Here is a 20707-nt window from a genome sequence, read left to right as displayed (position 1 = left end):
TTTAATGGAAAAAATGGCCTTTCTCCACAGACAGTTTGTAAAGCATTCAGTTTTACGAGCATTTTCCTAAGCTAGGGATACAAAAGAGATGATAAAATGGTGCTGTAACTCCTGCCCTTAGAAGTTAGAGCATGTTTGAAGAAATCACAAATCAGAATACAACATGGAAGAATCACACTGTTAATGGCACTAACCACATGATTATAGAAGAGAACAGTGCAGAAGTCTTACCAAGATTTATTGCATGAGGTGGGTCTGAAAGGCCAACAGGAGAAGGAAGGGGATTCTAGGTTTAAAAGACACTCTTTTTTTTTTTTTTTTTTTTTTAAGAGGGAGTCTTGCTCTGTCACCCAGGCTGGAGTGCTGTAGTGCAATCTCGGCTCACTCTAACATCCGCCTCCCAGGTTCCAGTGATTCTCCTGCCTCAGCCTCCCAAGTAGCTGGGATTACAGGCGTGTGCCACCACGCTCAGCTAATTTTTGTATGTTAGTAGAGACAGGGTTTCACCATGTTGGCCAGGCTGGTCTCCAATTCCTGACCTCAAGTGATCCACCTGCCTTGGCCTCCCGAAGTGCTGGGATTACAGGCCTGAGTCACTGTGCCTGGCCTGACATGATTTATTTTCAACTTTCTCTTCCTGCTGCCCGGATAACATTATTAAGGTTAATCATGTTATACCTTTCCAGACAGTAATCATAATTCTGTGGGCTTTCAAAAACAATGCTGAGTTCTTTCTCCTTCAATTACCTTCAAGCCTTTCAGCAATATTATCGCCTGAAAATGTCATTTTCTTTTGTTTTGTTTTGTTCTTTTTTTGAGACAGAGTCTCGCTCTGTCGCCCAGGCTGGAGTGCAGTGGCCGGATCTCAGCTCACTGCAAGCTCCGCCTCCCGGGTTTACACCATTCTCCTGCCTCAGCCTCCTGAGTAGCTGGGACTACAGGCGCCCGCCACCTCGCCCGGCTAGTTTTTTGTATTTTTAGTAGAGACGGGGTTTTACCGGGTTAGCCAGGATGGTCTCGATCTCCTGACCTCGTGATCCGCCCGTCTCGGCCTCCCAAAGTGCTGGGATTACAGGCTTGAGCCACCGCGCCCGGCCACGAAAACGTCATTTTCTTAAGTTCATAACATTAATAAATCTTCAGCATCTTTTTTCTATTTTAGAAAAATATATAAAAATGTAAACCCACAAGAGAAAGAAAACCCTCAATAATACACAAAAAAAGAAAGAAAAAAGAAAAAAGAATCTGCAATCATGCCACTAACTCTTTTAACATATATTTAATGAGCCATGTGTGAGACACTGCCATACATGGAGTTGGAGGTGGGGATAGATATCAGCCCCTGCCCCAAGGATCTCTGGTCTCAAGGTACTCATTTGTACCTGAGATACAACATAAAATAAGTAACTGGAATGTGATAGGACACTTCCAAAAAATAAAACAGCATGTCACTATTAAGAATTACAATAAACAGTCCGGGCGCGGTGGCTCACCCCTGTAATCCCAGCACTTTGGGAGGCCGAGGTGGGCAGATCACGAGGTCAGGAGATCAAGACAATCCTGGCTAACATGGTGAAACCCCATCTCTACTAAAAATACAAAAATTAGCCCAACGTGGTGACACATGCCTGTAGTCCCAGCTACTCGGGAGGCTGAGGCAGGAGAATTGCTTGAAGCCAGGAGGCAGAGGTTGTAGTGAGCCGGGATCGCACCACTGCACTCCAGCCTGGGCGACAGAGCGAGACTCCGTCTCCAAAAAAAAAAAAAAGAATTACAATAAATATGTTTATTGACATGAAAAGCTATTTATAGGACATTAAGTTAAAAAGCAGGTTATAAAGTATACATACATTATGATCCTAACTTGATTTTACTAAATTATATATGTATAAAATACATATATGTGCCTAAAAAGTTTACAAATCAAAATGCAAATACTATCATCAATTACGTCTGCGTGGTGAGATTGAGTGCTTTTTCTCTCCTTTTTTATTATCTGCATTTTCCAATTTTGTCCATCTAATTTAAAAGGCATTAAAATGCAGTATGATATTGCAATGATTAAGTATCAGAAAGCTGGAGAAAGTAAATACTAAAGTGTTTGGGAGGGTCAGAATAGGCTTCCCGGTAAAAATTAGAGGAAGACATGAAAGCACAGCATATTCCAAACTTTACAATTGCATCTACATCACTTAAGGTGAAAAAGAAACAACCATAAAAGGACTTTGGAACTACAAAAAGATACAAGACAAATTGGTTTGAAGCACGGAAGTAAAAGCTGCCTATAAAATCCAGGTAAATACCTGATACTGGCACACAGGTTGGAGCAGAGAAAGAGGAAACCGAGGTGCCAAAAGAACAAAGTAAGTCCATTGAAACATCCTTGCTTATCTCTCCTCCAAATCAATGGGCACAAAGTGGGACTGGTCTACCTGTGTGGGTTCTATTCTCTAGATTGGAGGGATGAAGACAAGTTCTTGACTCTATGTTGAGGCCAGTTGAAAAATGAGGGAAAATAAAACCATGAATGAAACAAGAAAGAAACGAAACAGAAGAAGAATGAAAAAGTAAGTTGGTTGCCATACAAGAGATAAAACGGACTCCAAAAAGAAAAAAAAGGCTAATGCTGGCCGGGCATGGTGGCTCACACCTGTAATCCCAACACTTTGGGAGGCCGAGGCAGGAGGATCACCTGAGGTCAGGAGTTCGAGACCAACCTGGCCAACATGGTGAAACCCCATCTCCACTAAAAATACAAAAATTAGCTGGGCGTAGTGGCAGGTGCCTGTAATCCCAGCTACTCAGGAGGCTGAGACAGAATCACATGAACCTGGGAGGCGGAGGTTGCAGTGAGCTGAGATCACTCCATTACACTCCAGCCTGGGTGACAAGAGTGAAACTCTGTCCAAACAAACAAACAAACAAACAAACAAATAAATAAAAAACTAATGCCAAGAAAGGTGAATAGTGAATAGTAGTTTAACTGTATGCCATTCCATGAACATAGACCAAAAAGGACGAGGCCATGCCCCACTGGGTGCTTCATGATTGTGTGGCTACCACAGGACAACACAGAACACAGAAGAAATACTGGAGCCCTTGGTTTTGTAACACATTTTAATTAAGGTGCTTCTTTCTGACAAGAAAACAATTAAAATTAAAATAGGTGGGGAAAAAACATTCATTTTCACCAGGTTAGCATTTTGGGAAAGGTGATAAAAGTGTATATCTGTGGATGTACTGGGTGATTTTGCGGAAATGATTCAGTTTCATGTTTTGCTTTATGCTATAAAGTACTCTTGAAAATAATAATCATCTTCACTCTGTCAAAAGTGAAGTTAGCATGAAAATGAGGTAGAAAGAAACTATAAAAAAGTAAAATTTTTTCCTATTTTATTTGAAATAATATAATCACAGAGCAAACTGGTGAGGTTTTCTCTAATTGCTTTAGTCTTATACTTTTGATCTCACCAGAGTTCCAATATTTTTATGTGTTTCTTGTTCTTAAAAATTGCGGTTGTTCTAATTTTTATTTTTAAAAAAGGACAAATAGTGGTAAATATTTTATTACTTGTCAAGAGAACAATCCTACTAAGACAATAGGTGGAATCCATAAAAGGAGTCTATTTATTAGTTTCCCTTCTCATATATCATTTACAGAATTGTCTTCATTTCAATTGAATGATTAAAGAATCAGAACTGGCTGGCTCTGTCTTTAATTCTTTTCATAAAACCAGAACTTGACCCAGTAAAAATATATTCGGAGACTAGTCCTAATAAGTATAGGCCTAGCCATGATAATCTGGGTTCTATATGAAACTTATAGATCTTAGTCCAGAAACTAAATAGCACATATGAAAGGAGAAACTGTGGATAAATAAATGAAAAGTATTGAGTTTTCCTCATAAAATTTCTCGAGACAAAAAAAAGCAATGATCAACAGCAAAGGAGAATGTAATGAAATCATATACATGCAGAAACGTGGACAATTCTTTAACTGTATGCTTTTTAAAACCTCAAAAAAATTCTTGTTCTGGCTAATTACTGTACTCTGAGTACCCATCTCCTATTTCCTTGCTCTTGACATTGACCCTGTTCAATTCCTTGTATAAAATTTCCTTATGGCCACATCCACTGCCTTAAACAAGATAGAATACCTTGGGACCTAGTAATAAAACAACAGTTTCCTTTTTGAGCTCTTGCCATGTGCCAGGCACTATTCCAACAGTTTTGCATAAATTAGGATAACTTGATCTTTAGACTAGCCTCTTTAGGTACCTTCTGTCATTTTACAGTTGAGACATAGGAACTAACAGGGATTTCATTAAGAAACTTGTTTAAAGCCCCAGACTTAGTGAAGTAGCAGACTGAAGATTGGAAAAGAGGGCTTGAGCAATATTTGGCCATAGAAACCAGATCCATAGTATGTATAACCTCACATTCTCAAATGCTACTGGGAGTTACGTGGTGTTACTCTAAGAGTCACAGCTATGGACTTGTTTCTTTTTCCTTGTTTAAAATAAACCCTTGTGGGCTAAAATGTGTTTCCTTTTTTTTTTCTTTTTTTTTTTTTTTTAGACGGAGTCTCGCTCTGTCGCCCAGGCTGGAGTGCGGTGGCACTATCTTGGCTCACTGTAAGCTCCACCTCCAGGGTTCATGCCATTCTCCTGCCTCAGCCTCCCGAGTAGCTTGAACTACAGGCAACCGCCACCAGGCCTGGCTAATTTTATTTATTTATTTATTTATTTATGGATTTTTAGTAGAGATGGAGTTTCACAGTTAGCCAGGATGGTCTCGATCTCCTGACCTCGTGATCCACCCGCCTCGGCCTCCTAAAATGCTGGATGTGTTTCCATTTTGGAAAAAAAAAAAAAAAAATCCCTTTGTCATCAGATATTTCAGAAAGGTGTTTTCTCCCTTTTCATTGAGTTTTCAACCATTTTCAGTTGCATCTAGCATCGGAGAGTAAGGGTTATGAGTGCAGGTTCTGGATTAAATCCTCTCATTGTGAAATGGGGATATTAGTAGAGTACCTACCTCATGAGGTTCTGTAAAGGGTACAGAGATAATGTATCTCATGCACTTAACATAGCGATAACAGGGCCAACCCCTGTGGTTGGAATAGGCACAGTCCTACATACTTTGCAGAGACTAACTCTTTAATACTCAAACTGACTCTCTAAGGAAGGTAGTCTTTTTAGCTCTATTTTACAGACAGAAAACAAAGGCAACGAGAGGTTAACAAATTTGCCAAAGACACAAAGTTGAGGTTAGATCCCAAGTTCATCTTCCTAAACATGACACTATACAGACCCTACTGTGCCTACAATAAGTCTTTAATAAAGGTTAGCTCTCTACACACCTCACCTAAAGCTTGCTAAAGAGAATCCTTACTAACTTAATTACTCAGTCACTAAGAAGTTAATCTGGTTTATAAACTCCTCTCCATGGCATCAAAGACAGAAGTTTTGTTGTTGGGCAGTTGCAGGAGCAGAGTCAATACCCTGTCACCAAGGCTGGCCTGGAAAACAAGCTGCAAATGTCCAGAGTGATGCTGTATGGATGACTGGGGGTGGAGGGGGATTCTGAACCAACAGCCAAGAATCCCATTTTCAAGTCCTAACTCTGCCACACGTTTTCTATGTAACCTTGAGCATGTCACTTAACTTGACTCAGCTTCAATTTCTCATCTGTAAATGAAGGGGAATGAGACAGGATAAATGGAAAGGGTCTTTCCTACCCTAAAATTTCTGGATTCCATGAGCACAGGGTCTGAATATGTGTCCCTGTTAGATACCAGTGAAACACTGTACCAATAGGTTATTCATAGTATTCATACTTCATACCAAGAATGAGACATTCATCACTGTAACTTTCTTGATACTCATAAGTACATGAAAAATTATTTGAGAAGACCTCAAAAAAAGGAATCTAAGGCTAATGACAAATTTTTTAAGTGTCATAATTTTTTTTCAAGAATTAATAGTCATTGTTGTCCATATCCAGTTGTATCGGCTTATTTCCAACAAAATTTCCCTTGGCTACATGGGGCCTGAGATGCTCTAAGCTTTCAGGAGGACAGAAATGAGTAAGAGCATTTTTCCTAAAGAACAGGAGAATCGTCTTAAATGGGCATATGTGAACTATCTAGTTTCCCAATTACTGGCAAATAATTTTAATCTTGGACTGCCCTCTTTGCCATACAAGTATTGTATTACTTGGCCCCTGTATTAGTTTTCTATTTCTTGATATAACAAACTACCACAAACATAGTGGCCTAAAACAATATATTATTTTATCTGACAGTTGTGTAGGTCAGAAGTCCCATACCAGCTCACTAGACTAAGGTCAAGGTGTCAGCAGAGTCAGGTTCCTTCCTGGAGACTCTAGGAAGAATCTGTTTCCTTGTTTCATCCAGCTTCTAGAGGTGACCCACATTCCTTGGTTCATGGACGCCTTCCTCCATCTTCACAGTCAGCAGCATAGCATCTCTCTAATGAGAGATGGGTTCGGGATGAAACTGTTCCACCTCAGATCATCAGGCATTAGAGTCTCATAAGGAGCATGCAACCTAGATCCCCAGCATGTGCAGTTCACAGCAGGGTTCACGCTGCTATGAGAATCCAATGCCGTGCTGATCTGATAGGAGGCAGAGCACAGGCAGTAATGCTTGCCCGCTGCTTACCTCATGTAGTGTGGCCAGATTTCCAACAGACCACGGACGGGTACCAGTCCTTGGCCTGGGGGTTGGGGATTTATGAGAATCATGTTTCTATCAGATGTTATGGACCATTATCTGTCACTTGCTCTCTCCATTTGCATAGATAATTGACATTTGATATTTGGTAAGATTTTCTTTAGTTTCTTTTCTGGATAAACGTATCACTTTGGTATGTTTTGTGATACTTAGGACATCATGGTGTCATCCAAGCCAACAAGCCATGCTGGAGTATATGAAACCACACCCAACCCTTACTACCCACCAAGCAGCTTTACGGCTCCTGGATCTCAACAGCCTCCGGGTTCAATCAACTTAGAAAACCAAGCTCAGGGTGCTCAGAGTGCTCAGCCCTACTTCATCACATCTCCAGGAACCTCTGCTGTCAGTCAACCAGGTCAAGGAAATACACAAATGATAAATCCAAGCGTGGGAAGAGCAGTAATAAACTTTAAAGAAGAAGCAAAGGTACTAGGGGTAAGTCTATTTACTACTAGAATTTTAAATTCACATTTGCAAGGTCTTCTTATAAGTTATAGGAGAAGAGAATATCATCCAATTGCTAAAAAGTTTTGAATGTTATTCTGAAACTATCCCTTTTAGACAGAAATATTTAGTCTGCCTATAGACTTTTCCTTGAGTTCATTTTATTTTAGATCAAGCAAAAATATAACAGGAGACAGAGGAGCCTCCCTAGCTGGAGGATTTGGTAATATTGATATGACGGAAACTCTACTACATCTAGCTTGATCTCATTTCTTCAAAGGACTTTTTGGACAATCTCAATCCCGTCTCCGGATTGGTTACAAGTCAGGTATTTGCATAAAGGTGAATTTACATAAAAATGAACATTGATGGCTGCCTCCAGAAAAGGAAACTACAAATGGGCAGTCTGGGAAAGGCTGAGTGTGAAAGAATTGGGGGACATTCGACATTCCATCTGCTGTGCCTCTCTCGCCAATATCCTTAGAGATGCTACAGCATAACTGTCACCTTACTTCTACAAAGGAGACTCTGAACTGACCACCTTGTTTCTGTAGGCACTGTAAAAACAAAAATGCCCTATTTGTAAGAAAATTCCACCTGCCTAGGTAGAATTGTTACTCCCTTCGCTGTGCTTTCCAAATACGTCATTCATCCCGCTAGTACAATTCCACCAAATTATATTAAGTCTCTCCCTGTGAATAGCTCGAAATTCTCTGCTGGAGCATTCCGTAAATGAATGCTCATTATGTGCCAGAAAATCTTCTAGTCATCTTACTACCTATTTCAAGTTGTGATGTTTTAGGGAAGTAAAAATGAGCCTAAGTTCTCTTGCAGCAGCCTATTTACTAAGCTGTGGAGGTGGCCCTTCTGATCCTCCTCCTCCCAGATAGAGGAAATTCCCCACTTCTAATAAGCCAATGGGACAAACCCCCCATACAGCCAACCCCACATAGGTGCTTGGAATATATCACCGAGTACAAAGCAGGTGCAATCTCTGCCTTTACAGAACTTTTGCCCTAGTGGGGGAAATCAGACTGTACACATAAGAAGGAAGTAAAGTACTTAGTGTATTAGAAGGTGTCGAATGATATGGACAAAACAAAGAAGTGTAAAAGGGCTAAAAAGTACCAGACAGTGAGGAGGCAGCAATTTCAAGGCGGTCAGAATGGGCTTTCCTTAGAACATGACATTTGAGCAAAAACCTGAAGTTAGGAGTGAGCCCTGCAGATATCAGGGAAAGTGAAAACAACCAGTGTAAAAGTCTTTAGATGAAAATATCTATGATGGATTTGAAGAACAGGGAGGAGGCCAATAAAATAGAACAGAATGAGGGAGGGAGGGAGCAGTTGTCAGGAGGGCAGAGGAGTGGTAGAGGCCACAGCTGGTGAGGCCTGCAGAGCAGAAGGCTTTGGCTTTGACTGAGTGGATGACGAACCACTGAAGCACGCTGCCTGGCACCAAAAAGGCGCGTGATAAAAATACTTTAAAAGACTGTGAAGTTTTGTTTAAAGCTCCAGTTGGCAGAAGCTACTTCTTCTCTCTGAAGATTATTATTTCTATACCATCAGCAGGCTCCAGGCATCACGACAGTGCAGGGGCCACAGGTGGCAGGACGTGGCACACCTGTACCAGTCAACTCAGACCTTAAAGTGCTTCTGTGTCCACAAATGCAGACAAATTGTATGTCCAAATTTTTAAGTCTGTCCTATAGGCAATTTTGATCAGTAAATGGTACAGCCAGGGCTGTAGGAGGAGAAATGAGGGCCAGTACAAATCCAGATCTAACTGTCCCTCACCAAGGTGACAGCAAGGATGAGGATGGGAAGTTTGTGGCCAGATGGCTAAATTGCTGCTCTAAAGAAGAGTTGTAAAAACCAAATATAAAGTCTAATACAAGAGTTCTTTAAGTGAGATAGGCTAAAGGAGGCCCATCATGCCTCTGAAACTATATGCAAAAGTATGGTATGTGTGTGTATGGAGGTGCAAGAATAATTTTTTAGGGAGAAACGTTCACGGTTTTTATCAAAGTCTCAAGAAACTTTTAGCATTGTTTATAAAACTGGGTTTTTAAATTTTAATTCAATTTACTTGTGTTCAGTAGCTTTTTATTGAATAAATACAGCAGCCTTTGTATTTGTAGTCTTCCTGGATAGATAAGGTGTAAACATGGGGAAAAATAAATGACAAATCTACAGTCAACTTTTGGACCAATCTAGAAATGGTTATTCCTCAGAAATCTATCTTTATTTACAATGAAGGAAGGTTCAATAAGAGGTACAAGGAGCTAAAAGATGCATACCTTACTTTTAGTAACACATGATTGGTAAGAAGAATGGTAAGAAAATGATTGCACACCTGCAACTTTTTAAAAGAGAACAATATCAATGAATACAAAATAAAATAACAAGGTGTGTTTTACGTCATGAGATGCAAGAGAAATTTAGAAAGAAAGAAAAAAGATTAATTTAGTGTAATCAAGACGACTTCATGGAAGAGGTAGAGCAGAGCTGAGCATGGGGGAAGACAGTACTGAATAGTTCAGACAGGCTCAGCAGTCAATGTGCTGCAGTAAATTCCCAGATCTGCCCCTCAGGAATTGTGTGACCTTGGATACAAGGTCTCACATGTCTTTATGTCTCTGGGACTCAATCCAATTGTGGGAGGACTACATGAAACAATAAATGTAAAGTGTTCAGAACATCACTAAGCACATAATTCATGCCTTATAAATGGTTTTATCTTCACCAGTCCCTTTACCCGTAACTGGGATGACCCAAGCAGAGAACTAATTCATCTGAAAAAGCAACTACTGACATCACAGTTAAAGTATTGTTTTTTCTAATAGTCTTTTAGAGGCCTTCAGAGATACTAACGCATGACTAAGCAGCTGTACTTTCTGAAGAATTCTTCTTGGGCCACCCCAATAAGTCTCCCCAAATACCTCAAAACAAGGCACTTCACTAAGGGCCCTGCACTCCAGTTATTCTAGTGTATGTCAGAATCTTCATGGCCCACCTCCTGCTTCAGATGCATGACTGAATGACAACCATGGATCTCAGCAAAATTGACAATCAATAAGCAGGGGCAGCAATGACAGTAACGTTTCACACGTCTGAAAGTGAAGAAGTAATTTTAAAATGGTTGTTTTCTTTTTTCAGGTAATCCAGATCATGGTTGGATTGATGCACCTTGGTTTTGGAATTATTTTGTGTTTAACATTATTCTCTTATAGAGGAGTACTCGGTTTTGCCTCTACTGCTGTTATTGGTGGATACCCGTTCTGGGGTGGCCTTTCTGTGAGTAGATTGCTAGAACACCACTCCTTCTTGGTTTATAAAGTATTGATATCTCCAGCCAATTCACAATTCATTTCTTGATAAAGCCCTACATCTGAGGGCTGGAGAATTTAGAAAAATTAACAGCTCTGAATGAGCATAAAAAAATCGGGAACTTGTTCACCATTTTAAATAGGAGCTTATTCCATTCTTTAAAATGTAATCATGTAACCAGCAAGCCAAAGTTTTGGTTTCCTACTACATTTGAGATGGAAATGTATGTATTGGGTGGAGAGAGAGAGAGAAAAAGAAAAGGTGATTGGAAACATGATTAAAAATATGCAAGTAAGTCACGCATAGTGGTGTGTGATTGTAGTCCCAGCTACTTGGGAGGCTGAGGCCGGGGAATTGCTTGAGTTCAAGAGATTGAGGCCAGCCTGAGGAATATAGTGAGACCCAACCTCTAAAAAAATTTTTTTAAATTAAAAAAACGCAATTGATTATGAGAAGGGATGGAGCATAAGCCTCAGAACAAGGAATGCTTAGACATTATGAGTTCCTTATAGGCCAGAAATTAAGGAGAAAACAATAAAAAAGAAGTCAAGGACATATATGCCTGAGAGTTACCCAGAAAATTCAGAAGTGCAAGAGAAAATTTTGAGAAGGAAGCTAGATGAACATAAATAGACCAACCTTTTGTATAAAGAGAAACTCCCAAGCACAACCAGTTAACCCATTTCTCAACTAAATTTGTCCATTTCCACAGTTCATTATCTCTGGCTCTCTCTCTGTGTCAGCATCCAAGGAGCTTTCCTCTTGTCTGGTAAGTTAGACTGTTTCTGCTTCTTGAACCCCTTTAAATTAGCTTAACATATTGGGGAGGAAAATTGAAAAGCTGGATTTGGGAAATGCAAAAGAGAGAACCTTTCCCAAAAAAAATCTATTGGTTGCCTCATGGTCTGAGCGCTGGGGTAGGAGAGTGGTCCACACAGCCTGCCACTAAGAAATGGCAGAGTTCCACATCCTGACTCTGGAACTGACAAGGGTGAGAAGCAGTAAAGATCAGGGTTGTTTAAGCTTTAACCTGAAAGCTCCCTGGTTCAGTCAGGTCACACTCTATTATGGGAAGTCCAAAGGAGAACCCAGGAGCCAGGGAATACCTACTAGCCACATCAGTTACCAAGTCTCTACTGTTAATTTGCCACTTCTCAGCTCTGTCTTGTATTTTTATTTTCATATTTTTGCGTCTTTCCTACTCTTACTCAAGATTGGGTGTGTGTTTTACAATTCTTTAAATTGCCATTAAATGAATCTAGCCTGTTCCGTAAGAAGAGTTTATAAAAATGATCAGTAAGATGGGACCTTGAGTTCTGTTGGTCACAGCGCCCCACCTATTGCAATTTCCCGGTCTACTATTGAACCAGGAAAAAGAAAGTGATTTACCAAGAATTAGAGTCAACTAGAGCAGAGGTGGTGTCAAAATTATATGTAATCCAGCACAAGAGGGAAGAATGGGGAAAGAGGAACACAGGATTGTGTAGTTCATGCTCTTCCAGACAAAACAAGAATAAAATAATTAAATCAAAGTAAAATAAGCCTAATTTTGATTAACCACTCCTGTTGTAGTACAAAAACAAAATAAAGCACCCTTTCTCTGCATCCTTTAAGGATCCTTCCCTCTAATTGAGATTGTCCAAGCATAGATTCCATCCTCTTAGAGGAGACAGCCACTGACACTTACCTAAGACAATTTTTCTAAGAGCTTTCAGAGACCTTCAGGAGGCTCTAAGGCATGCTGCAGTACAAGCACATTCTAAAGAACTCAATTATGCCACCCCTAGCAAGTCAGCTGCAGACTTGCTTTCACAATTATTCTTCTGCATGTTAAAATCCTATTGTAGAAACTGGGGAAAGATTTGTAGTCACTCGTACACCTCTGCCCACAAATGTTTGAAGAGTTTCTCCTTCTAAATTTGGGGGTGCATATTTAGTCCCTAGAGAGACTTAGGGTTTTCATTAATTCCTAAATTTTTCAGCAAACATGTTGTGTCTAAATACCTTGCCATCTATAAAATCAGATGCTATCATACCACCTCATACAAAAGCTGTAAGAGTTAAGTGAGATAATTTAAATAATTTAACACCGTGTCTGCCACAGAAAAATGCTCATTAGAAGTTTTTTCATTTTTTATAAAGAAAATATAGTTGTTATTGTGCATGAGGCTTTTAGTAAAAACAATAGATGAGTGCCTGCTTTATATGATTTACATTTTTCTACAGCTTTTTACAAGTACCCTACATCTAGGCTGCATAGAGAATAATGTTTATGGTAATTACCCAGTAGGGCAGAAAACAGAATAATTTCAACTTGAAAATTGTTTTGAAAGTTCGAAAATTAAGAACCATGAAATTTGATTGATTCTTATTTCATTTAACTTCAGTGATCCTGTATATAATTGATTTTTGCCTGCCATCTCCACTAGGTGAAAGGCAGCCTGGGAATGAACATTGTTAGTTCTATCTTTGCCTTCATTGGAGTGATTCTGCTGGTGGTGGATATGTGCATCAATGGGATACCTAACCAAGACTATTGGGCCGTGGTAAGTATCCCATAATCCACCATGTGCTTGCTCTCTTTTCAGTCCTGTAAAGTGGGTCTATGTTTTATCTCTTAATACCATATACCAGCTCTAATGGAAAATCTTTTTTCTATTCTAGCCCCACCCCTAGTCATATGATCTCTAGGACTATAGAATAAAGTGAGAGGGTTACCTCTACAGATAGACGGAGGCTTAAAGGACATCCTTTATTGGCCCATCTCACTGTCAATCACATGAACAGTGGGGAAGGGTTTCTAAAATTGTCCAAAAATTATTTTCCCAACATTTGAAATTCTATATAAATAAGGTAGTCAAGCTATTGAGTGTTTTTGGTTAAACTTCAGAGTAAAGTATGAAGTAAGAGGTAAATGACAGGGATGAGAACATCCGATTTTTACAGAGAAACCCAAGGAATGAAGCAATTGCAAAATGAAGCACATGCCTCTGAATGTGCTCAAAACAGAATTACACATTCATTAGCCTTATACAGCCAAGCATGGACTCTGACCTTAGGAGGAAATGGGTGGCCCCAGGGCAGGCATGCTTACCATCTATAAGGAATGGAGGAACACGGTATAAAAGGAGGTTGGACTGGAAGCTGTCATTCTACCTCAATGGCCACGTTAAGAAGTTTGGTTTTCATTCTGTGAGCAATGGAAAACCACAGAAGAGTGGTTTTATAGGTTTTGTTTTATTTTATGTTGGGGTTGGTTTTGCTTTTGCTTTTCAGTTTACAAAAAGCAGAGTTTATTAAATTACTGTGGGATATATATATCTTAAGAAAGACACAGAATGACTTCCTTATATATCTAGAACATAATAACATTAAGACAATATCACAGTATTTTGAACAAATAAACACAATAACATTTCCCTTATCAGTTCACTCAGTACTGTGTAATTAATTCTGTTCCACTCGATCTCAGAGTGGCAGGCTTATGAAGACATCTGCTTCTCAACTAAAGGGTTCTGAAATCCTGACTCCAACCATTGGTATAATCTGAAAGTTGTCTAAGCACTCCCATCAGATGCCTGTCCCCTAGAGTATGTTCTTTGACGTGTCAATAGTTTGAATTGCTGGCACACTCCTTTTCCACCAAGTTCTGAGACAATCCTTCTTTGTTAAAAACGTAGAAGAGTTTTAGGCCGGGAATTTGAATGATCACTTTTGTGCTTGCAAAGGACAACACTGTTTGCAGCGTAAGGAAAAGCTTATATAAGAAGGTATATTCAGTTGTTTTCACACTGCTGATAAAGAAATACCAAAGACTGGGGGGAAAAAAAGGGGTTTAATGAGCTTAGAGTTCCATACGGCTGGGGAGGCCTCACAATCATGGCAGAAGGCAAGGAGGAGCAAATCATGTCTTATATGAATAGGGGCAGGCAAAAAAAAAATAGAGCTTGTGCAGGGAAACTCCTGTTTTTTAAAACCATCGGATCTCATGAGACCCATTCACTACCACAAGAATAGCATGGGAAAGACTCGCCCTCATAATTCAATCATCTCCCACCAGGTTCCTCCCACAACAAGTGGGAATTATGGGAGCTACAAGATGAGATTTGGGTGGGGACACAGAGTCAAACCATATCAGGAGGCAAAAAAAGATGAGAAAGCTTCTTGGTAAATAAGGCAGAGTGAAGCAAGAACAAAATTCATCCTCCAAAATACCAAACAAAAGAACAAAAATTATTCAAAAAAACAGCTTTCAAACTGGCATACAAGTAGAGAAAAGAATCATTCTGATGCTACTCAAAGTAGCTGAAAAAAAGCACAGCTTTTAGATCTCGCTCTTGTTTCCCTAGAAACAAAACTAAGGAAAGAAGGGAAGCCAAAAAAATTACTGAGAAGTCTCACTAACACTCTTGAGTCTGTAGCTGAGAAGGCTGGGGTGGAGAGTAGTCAATTCTGCGAAAGGATAAAGCAAATCCTGTATGGTACAAGACCATGGGTAGTACCCAGGACCTCAGGAGACAGAAGAAAGGGCAACACCTTCCCATACCCTGCATGGTACCCTGCTACCAGCAGGGAATGAGCAGAAATGCACAGGAATAAACCTCCAGTCAAGGAGCAGGCCTCCGTACTAAGCATTTAGCAGGCTCTCAGAAGACAGAAAAAGCAAAGCTCATGTTCACTAGCAAGAACTGTGCTCAGGGCCAGCTAAGCTATATCTCTCCCTGCAACAGCTATATGTTCACATTTAGAAACATGGATATGAAACAACAGCTAGGGCTCATGTTGTAATGGAAGCAAGGAAGACAAATGGGACCCAAATAAACAGAAGTGTGAATGAAGGAAAATTCACCTGCACTGTATCTGATCAAGTAGAAGGCCTGTATAGAGTTCAAGTGAGCTTAACACTTTTACTTAAAATCGAAATAACATGATTCCGTTCTTATAGAATGATGCTCCTCTCTCTTGGTCTCTGTTTTTTCCTCTCTCATGGCATCTTTCCACACATCCATTCTTCTGCTTTTTCCCTGTACACAGAGCCCTAGGATAACAGTCATCAAACATTAGTTTTGGTTATTTCTAAGCAGTGGCATTTTGAATGATCCATTGGTTTCTGTATTGCTTGACTTTTTTAACATTTTTATAAAAAAAAAACAATGAGGCCATCACAAAGGAAAAAAAAACTACCTTCTTTCTAATATTTCTAAACAAAATAGCCTACTTACCAAAAGGAAAGACTTCTGGCATTTTAAAGGAAATCCAAAATAACTTCACACTCCTCTGGAACAGGTATTCAATGATACTGGAAGAATAAGCATGGAGCAAGTTGAGTATAAGCAATAGCACATTTGATGAGTCAATAATTTTTGAAGCCCATGTGAGGCCCTCCTGATTAGCCAAAAATTCACTATCTATTTATGATTTCAGCTTTCTGGAAAAGGCATTTCAGCCATGCTGATGATCTTCTCCCTCTTGGAGGTCTGCATAGCTAGTGTCACAGCTTATTTTGCCAACCAAGCAAACACCACGACCAACATGGTGAGTTGTGTCTCTTCTTTGTAAAATAATCTGAAGATGCCCTGGAGAAATACAGACTTGTGTCTGCTAAATCCTACTATGGGCTTACCAGAATGCTCTCTGTCCTTCACTCTGATGGTACCAGGAGAAATTGCATAGGATTGTAGTAACCTTATTGCTGGTTTTTATTCATTTTTTCCAGCCTGTCCTGGTTATTCCAAATATGTATGAAAACAACCCTGTGACACCAGCGTCTTCTTCAGCGCCTCCCAGATGCAACAACTACTCTAACTAATGTCCCTAGACATTAAAAGAAAAAGGGGGATCAGTCTAATCTCATGGGGAAAAATTGCTTGCAAAAAGTTCTTAAGAAGATGTCTTTTATTGCCCACAATGATTTCTAGTCTTTAAAAACTGTGTTTGAGATTTGTTTTCAGGTTGGTCGCTAATGACGGCTGTATCTCCCTTCACTATCTCTTCCTACATTACCACTACTACATGCTGGCAAAGGTGAAGGATTGGAGGACTGAAAAATGATTCCGCACTCTCTTAAAGTTAGAAATGTTTCTGTTCATATTACTTTTTCCTTAATAAAATGTCATTAGAAACAAAAGCCTTTTTCAGTATGTTTAAAAAATTGATTTTGATTTGATACTGGTTGTAGAGCAGTAGATCTGACCTATACTCCAAGAAGATTGATAAACCTTCTTTGATGATGATTTTTCTAGGTGTCCAGTCACTGGAGTTCCCTAACTCATCTCCTCCTCGTCTTTTTGTTCAGAAAGCAAATGTCCAATTGCCCTTGTTGGAGGTCACATTATTCTATACACTAATATCATCAAACATCTTGCCTCCTGAATATCTACAAAATTTTGCTATTTACAGAGTATTTTCATGTACGTTAAACTAACCTGCAATGGGACAACAGTAGGACAGGGTTGCTGCATTGAGGGGTTTTCATTTGAGTTTGGCTTTTTGTTTTTGAATTGTGGGCACATTTATAAGCCAATTAGAACAATCAAGGTAAGAAAGAAGGGATGAAAGACAGTGTAAGTTTCAAGAAATCAAAAGCACGGATGGATAACATCACCTAAGTCATGAAGAAGGGCAGTTTCTCTACAAAATAGAAAGGTATCATTATCACAGATATCCACAGATTTGCAATAGTGGCAGTGAGGATCTGATGTGATGGCTCATGTCATCCCTGTCAAAGCAGTAGTGACGTCATGCCCAAGGTAGGGGCATAGGTAGAGTCAGAATACTGAGCAGAATGGTAACATGGGAAAAGTCATGGAACTGGAGAACAAAGTGGTCAGAGAAATAGGATTGCCAAGCTGTATGGAGGGCACATCTGAGGATGTGGTAACAAATTCAGAGTACGAACAAATTGCTCCTGCAAGGTCCTGCTGCTAGATCCAGGCAAACTATGGATCCAGGAAACTCTCTATTTGATTTTATCCAGGGTTAAGGTTTTGCTAGAGGAGATGACAAAATAGCAGAAGGGCAAGAAAGCTTAGGACACTGTAAAAAATACTATTTAAATGATGGACTGTGGAATCTAAACTGGATAAGGAAGGAATAATAGTAATAATAAAAGCAACAATAAAGAAAAAAGACAGATTGATCATAAATGGAGAAATCTGCCTTTTCTCCAGGAACTGTTGTGACAATAAAATGAGATAATGTTATATAAATATGGTTTGAAAATAGCAAAATATTGTTCCTTTTTGAAATCTTAATATTATTAAAGAAGAGGAGACAAATAAATACAAAAAGACTAGGCAGATAAATCAAAATCAGGGAAGAGGCAGATGAGAAGAATAGAATTTTTGCATCTGGGAAAGCAGGTATATTATGTCAGGTGAGAGTCACATAATTTCAACGTGCTTGACCTGCCTGGGTCCCAGCTATTCAGAAACTTGGGTGATTAGAAATGCTGTGTCCTTCACCATGAAGCTCAACAGCTCAGCAAAAGTGAAGACATAGATTTCACGGTCTGAGGGTCTGGAAAATAAAAGGCGCCCCCAAAATGTGGGGAGGATGGTATATTGCATATCTATACATGTAAAATAAGCAAATATAAAAGTAACTTACTTTAGGGAACAGAAGCATTTCCAGCAAAGTTCATTTTTTAAATTTCTATCAAATATATTCTATTTTTCAATTTGCTTTAATAATAGTAATAATAACAGCATATATTTAGCCCATTCTTTGTACCACTCACATTCCAAGCACTGTTTCAATGCTCACAACAACCACCTGTGAGGCAGATACTACTATTAGGATCCTATTCAGATGAAAAAACTTTGGCAGACAGGTTAAAAATCTTGTCCTAAGATATGTAGCTAGCAAATGGTGAAGCATGGATTTGAATCCAGGCAGCATGACTCCCAGGTCCGCACAGTTGCCCTAACCATTATTCTCACTATTCTTATGGTCTTGGATAGAATCAGACATTTGTAATGCCAAAACAACCAGAAATGTTTCTCTACAGTAAGCCTGTAATAAATTTGGAAGAAATTGCCTTATTCGCTGATAGGAGAGAGGAGATTTAGTGGTATAAAAATACAGTTGACACTTAAACAACATGAGTTTGAACTGCGTGGCTCCACTTATGTACATGTTTTTTCAATGTGAGAAAAGTCATGGAAATGGAGAATAAACTGATCAGAGAAACAGAGGATTACCAAGCTATACCGAGGGTATGTTTGAGGGGGTTTTAGCAAATTTATACTACGAACAAATTTCTCCAGCTGGGCCTGTGATCTGAGACCCTAGAAGGTGACTGGGAATAGAAATACTATATTGCAACATAGAGGTCACGTGCCTGCTGTGGTATTATTTAAAGCCCTTATGGTATTTTCATTCTGGAAAATCTTTTTTAAATGTTCATTTTTTTCATTCATTTGCTTAAAAAGAAGTATTACACTACAACTTGGTGATGAAAACTTTGCTATTCCATAAAATTTAGGCTTTACATATTTTTTTCATGTAGGGTAATATAAAATGAAATGGAGTAAGATTTATCTACATGTCAGTGAACACATGCTTTCTTCATGCACAATTAATGCTGGATTTGCATACAAAGACTTTGCCTATGAAATATAACTTAAGCTACACACACACATACACATTACACACACATCTCAAGTACTTTCTATATTTAGTCTCTTCCTTCCTCAGAAGAGCACAGATCATTATTAGATCTCTAGGGCTCTAGGATGTCTTCTAATTCTAGATTCTAAGGCTTTAGAGAAGGTCGATTATTCATCATGAAACACATGGACTCAAGAATGATCTTTCAAGAATCTATAAATGTATCTTAGATAAACATGTGTCATTGATTCATGCCGGGCCCAAACAACATTTCTGAAAGCTCTCTTTCCCAGAACATGTTTGCATTTGTCACAACCCTCTAATAATCCATCACAATTGTCCCCTTTTCCCACAGAGCACATGCTGGCTAAACCTACCCTGAGTTTGGACAACTGGGGGTGGGGTGCAGAGTCCCTAGGCATCCATTTGCAGTGGTGATTTGCATCAAGGAAAATATGCCACCGAAATTTTGTGTGCAGGTATCTGATGCTCGAGCTGAAAGATCAGAGTCCAGTTGCCCGCCTCACCTAGGTGACCAGGTCTAATCCCCATGGAGAAAGGGCTGTGCTCCACATTTGTGCATGGACTATACCCAGGCTCCTCCTCTGTAAGGAAGACTGAAGAACATATTAGGCTGTTTGAATACCTCCAGGGCTCTGGTGCTTTGGGAGCCCTGGGAGACAGCACCTGTGGTAAGGCAGCCTTCTCCCAGAGAAGCTGCAGCAAGGCGGGAGAAGACTACAATGTATCTGGAAAGTGGCTGTCCCATGCACTCAGCAACAGCTCAGCCGAGGCCTGTTGGAGAATAAATGTGAAAATTCTGGGGACTCCCAGAAATGCTCTGGAAATGGGGATTTGCAGATAACTGGGGTCATTCTTCAACGCATGAGGGTGGAAACCAGGCCAAATGGGCCATAAGGCTAATATGTCCTGCTAATTCCCACAGGCTGGAGAGGCCTTGGATATCAGGATTTTCCTAAAACTTGCTGATTTCTGCCTTTTTCTCTTCATTTTGCATTTAAAACAAACCAAGCAAATTTATAATTTGTAACTGTTCTCTCTTTTCGCCGAGCTCTCCTCCTCTCCCTCAGTTCCCTGGTTTCACTCTTAAAAACAAATCACTGTTACTAAATTCTAGCACTACTAGCAGTGCTCAACGGGCTTCATTCAATCTCTTTATCCACAAACACATCCCAGGGGTCTCTATTTCGCTTAAGTCTCATGCACAATTTCACTTTATATTTCACAACTCCTCCTAGTCTCCCAAGTATTTGGCAACGCTTAAGGATATGGTATGGACTTTTAGGCCAAATGTCATTTCATATATTCATACAATGCTACAATGTGTACTTCAAGACCCTAATTTTACAGATGAGAAATGAATTCAAAGAGTAGAGGAGGGGAGTACACACAGCCAGAACTGGAGCTGGAAACTATCCCTAGACCTTATGATTTCTTCAACAATATTCTTTATGCAGTTCCCTGACAGTTACAACACAGAGCTCTTTCTGAAGGAGGCTTAGAGCAAGAAAAGTGGGTAGGAGGATGGGCTACAGATTCTGGA

General features: G+C 39.6%; 1 protein-coding gene across 2 annotated transcripts; it reads left to right on the top strand.

Annotated features, from left to right (window-relative positions):
• Positions 1-2318: 2318 nt before the first annotated feature.
• On the top strand, positions 2319-16660 carry MS4A12 (membrane spanning 4-domains A12). 2 transcript variants are annotated; one of them, XM_025357600.1, is made up of 7 exons: positions 2319-2363; positions 6911-7195; positions 10363-10500; positions 11246-11302; positions 12963-13079; positions 15958-16068; positions 16250-16660. In XM_025357600.1, the coding sequence occupies exons 2-7, from the start codon at positions 6917-6919 to the stop codon at positions 16340-16342; spliced, it is 795 nt and encodes a 264-aa protein (XP_025213385.1). In that variant the 5' UTR covers positions 2319-2363; positions 6911-6916; the 3' UTR covers positions 16343-16660. The 2 variants fall into 2 exon arrangements, with proteins under 2 accessions (XP_025213385.1, XP_025213386.1); XM_025357601.1 differs by lacking the exon at positions 10363-10500 and having other exon boundaries at positions 2321-2363.
• Positions 16661-20707: the final 4047 nt, after the last annotated feature.

Source organism: Theropithecus gelada, chromosome 14, assembly GCF_003255815.1.
Source record: "Theropithecus gelada isolate Dixy chromosome 14, Tgel_1.0, whole genome shotgun sequence".
NCBI classification, from domain to species: Eukaryota; Metazoa; Chordata; class Mammalia; order Primates; family Cercopithecidae; genus Theropithecus; species Theropithecus gelada.
Note: the sequence above shows the minus strand (reverse complement) of the source record. Positions and strands in the feature narration are given on the sequence as shown.

What these genes read in the sequence shown, in the direction of transcription:
- MS4A12 (XM_025357600.1), top strand. Translation starts at nt 6,917, where the DNA reads ATGGTGTCATCCAAGCCAACAAGCCATGCTGGAGTATATGAAACCACA. An exon ending in AAGAAGCAAAGGTACTAGGG is followed by an intron (nt 7,196 to 10,362) that starts GTAAGTCTATTT and finishes TTCTTTTTTCAG; the next exon opens with GTAATCCAGATCATGGTTGG. An exon ending in CGTTCTGGGGTGGCCTTTCT is followed by an intron (nt 10,501 to 11,245) that starts GTGAGTAGATTG and finishes CCATTTCCACAG; the next exon opens with TTCATTATCTCTGGCTCTCT.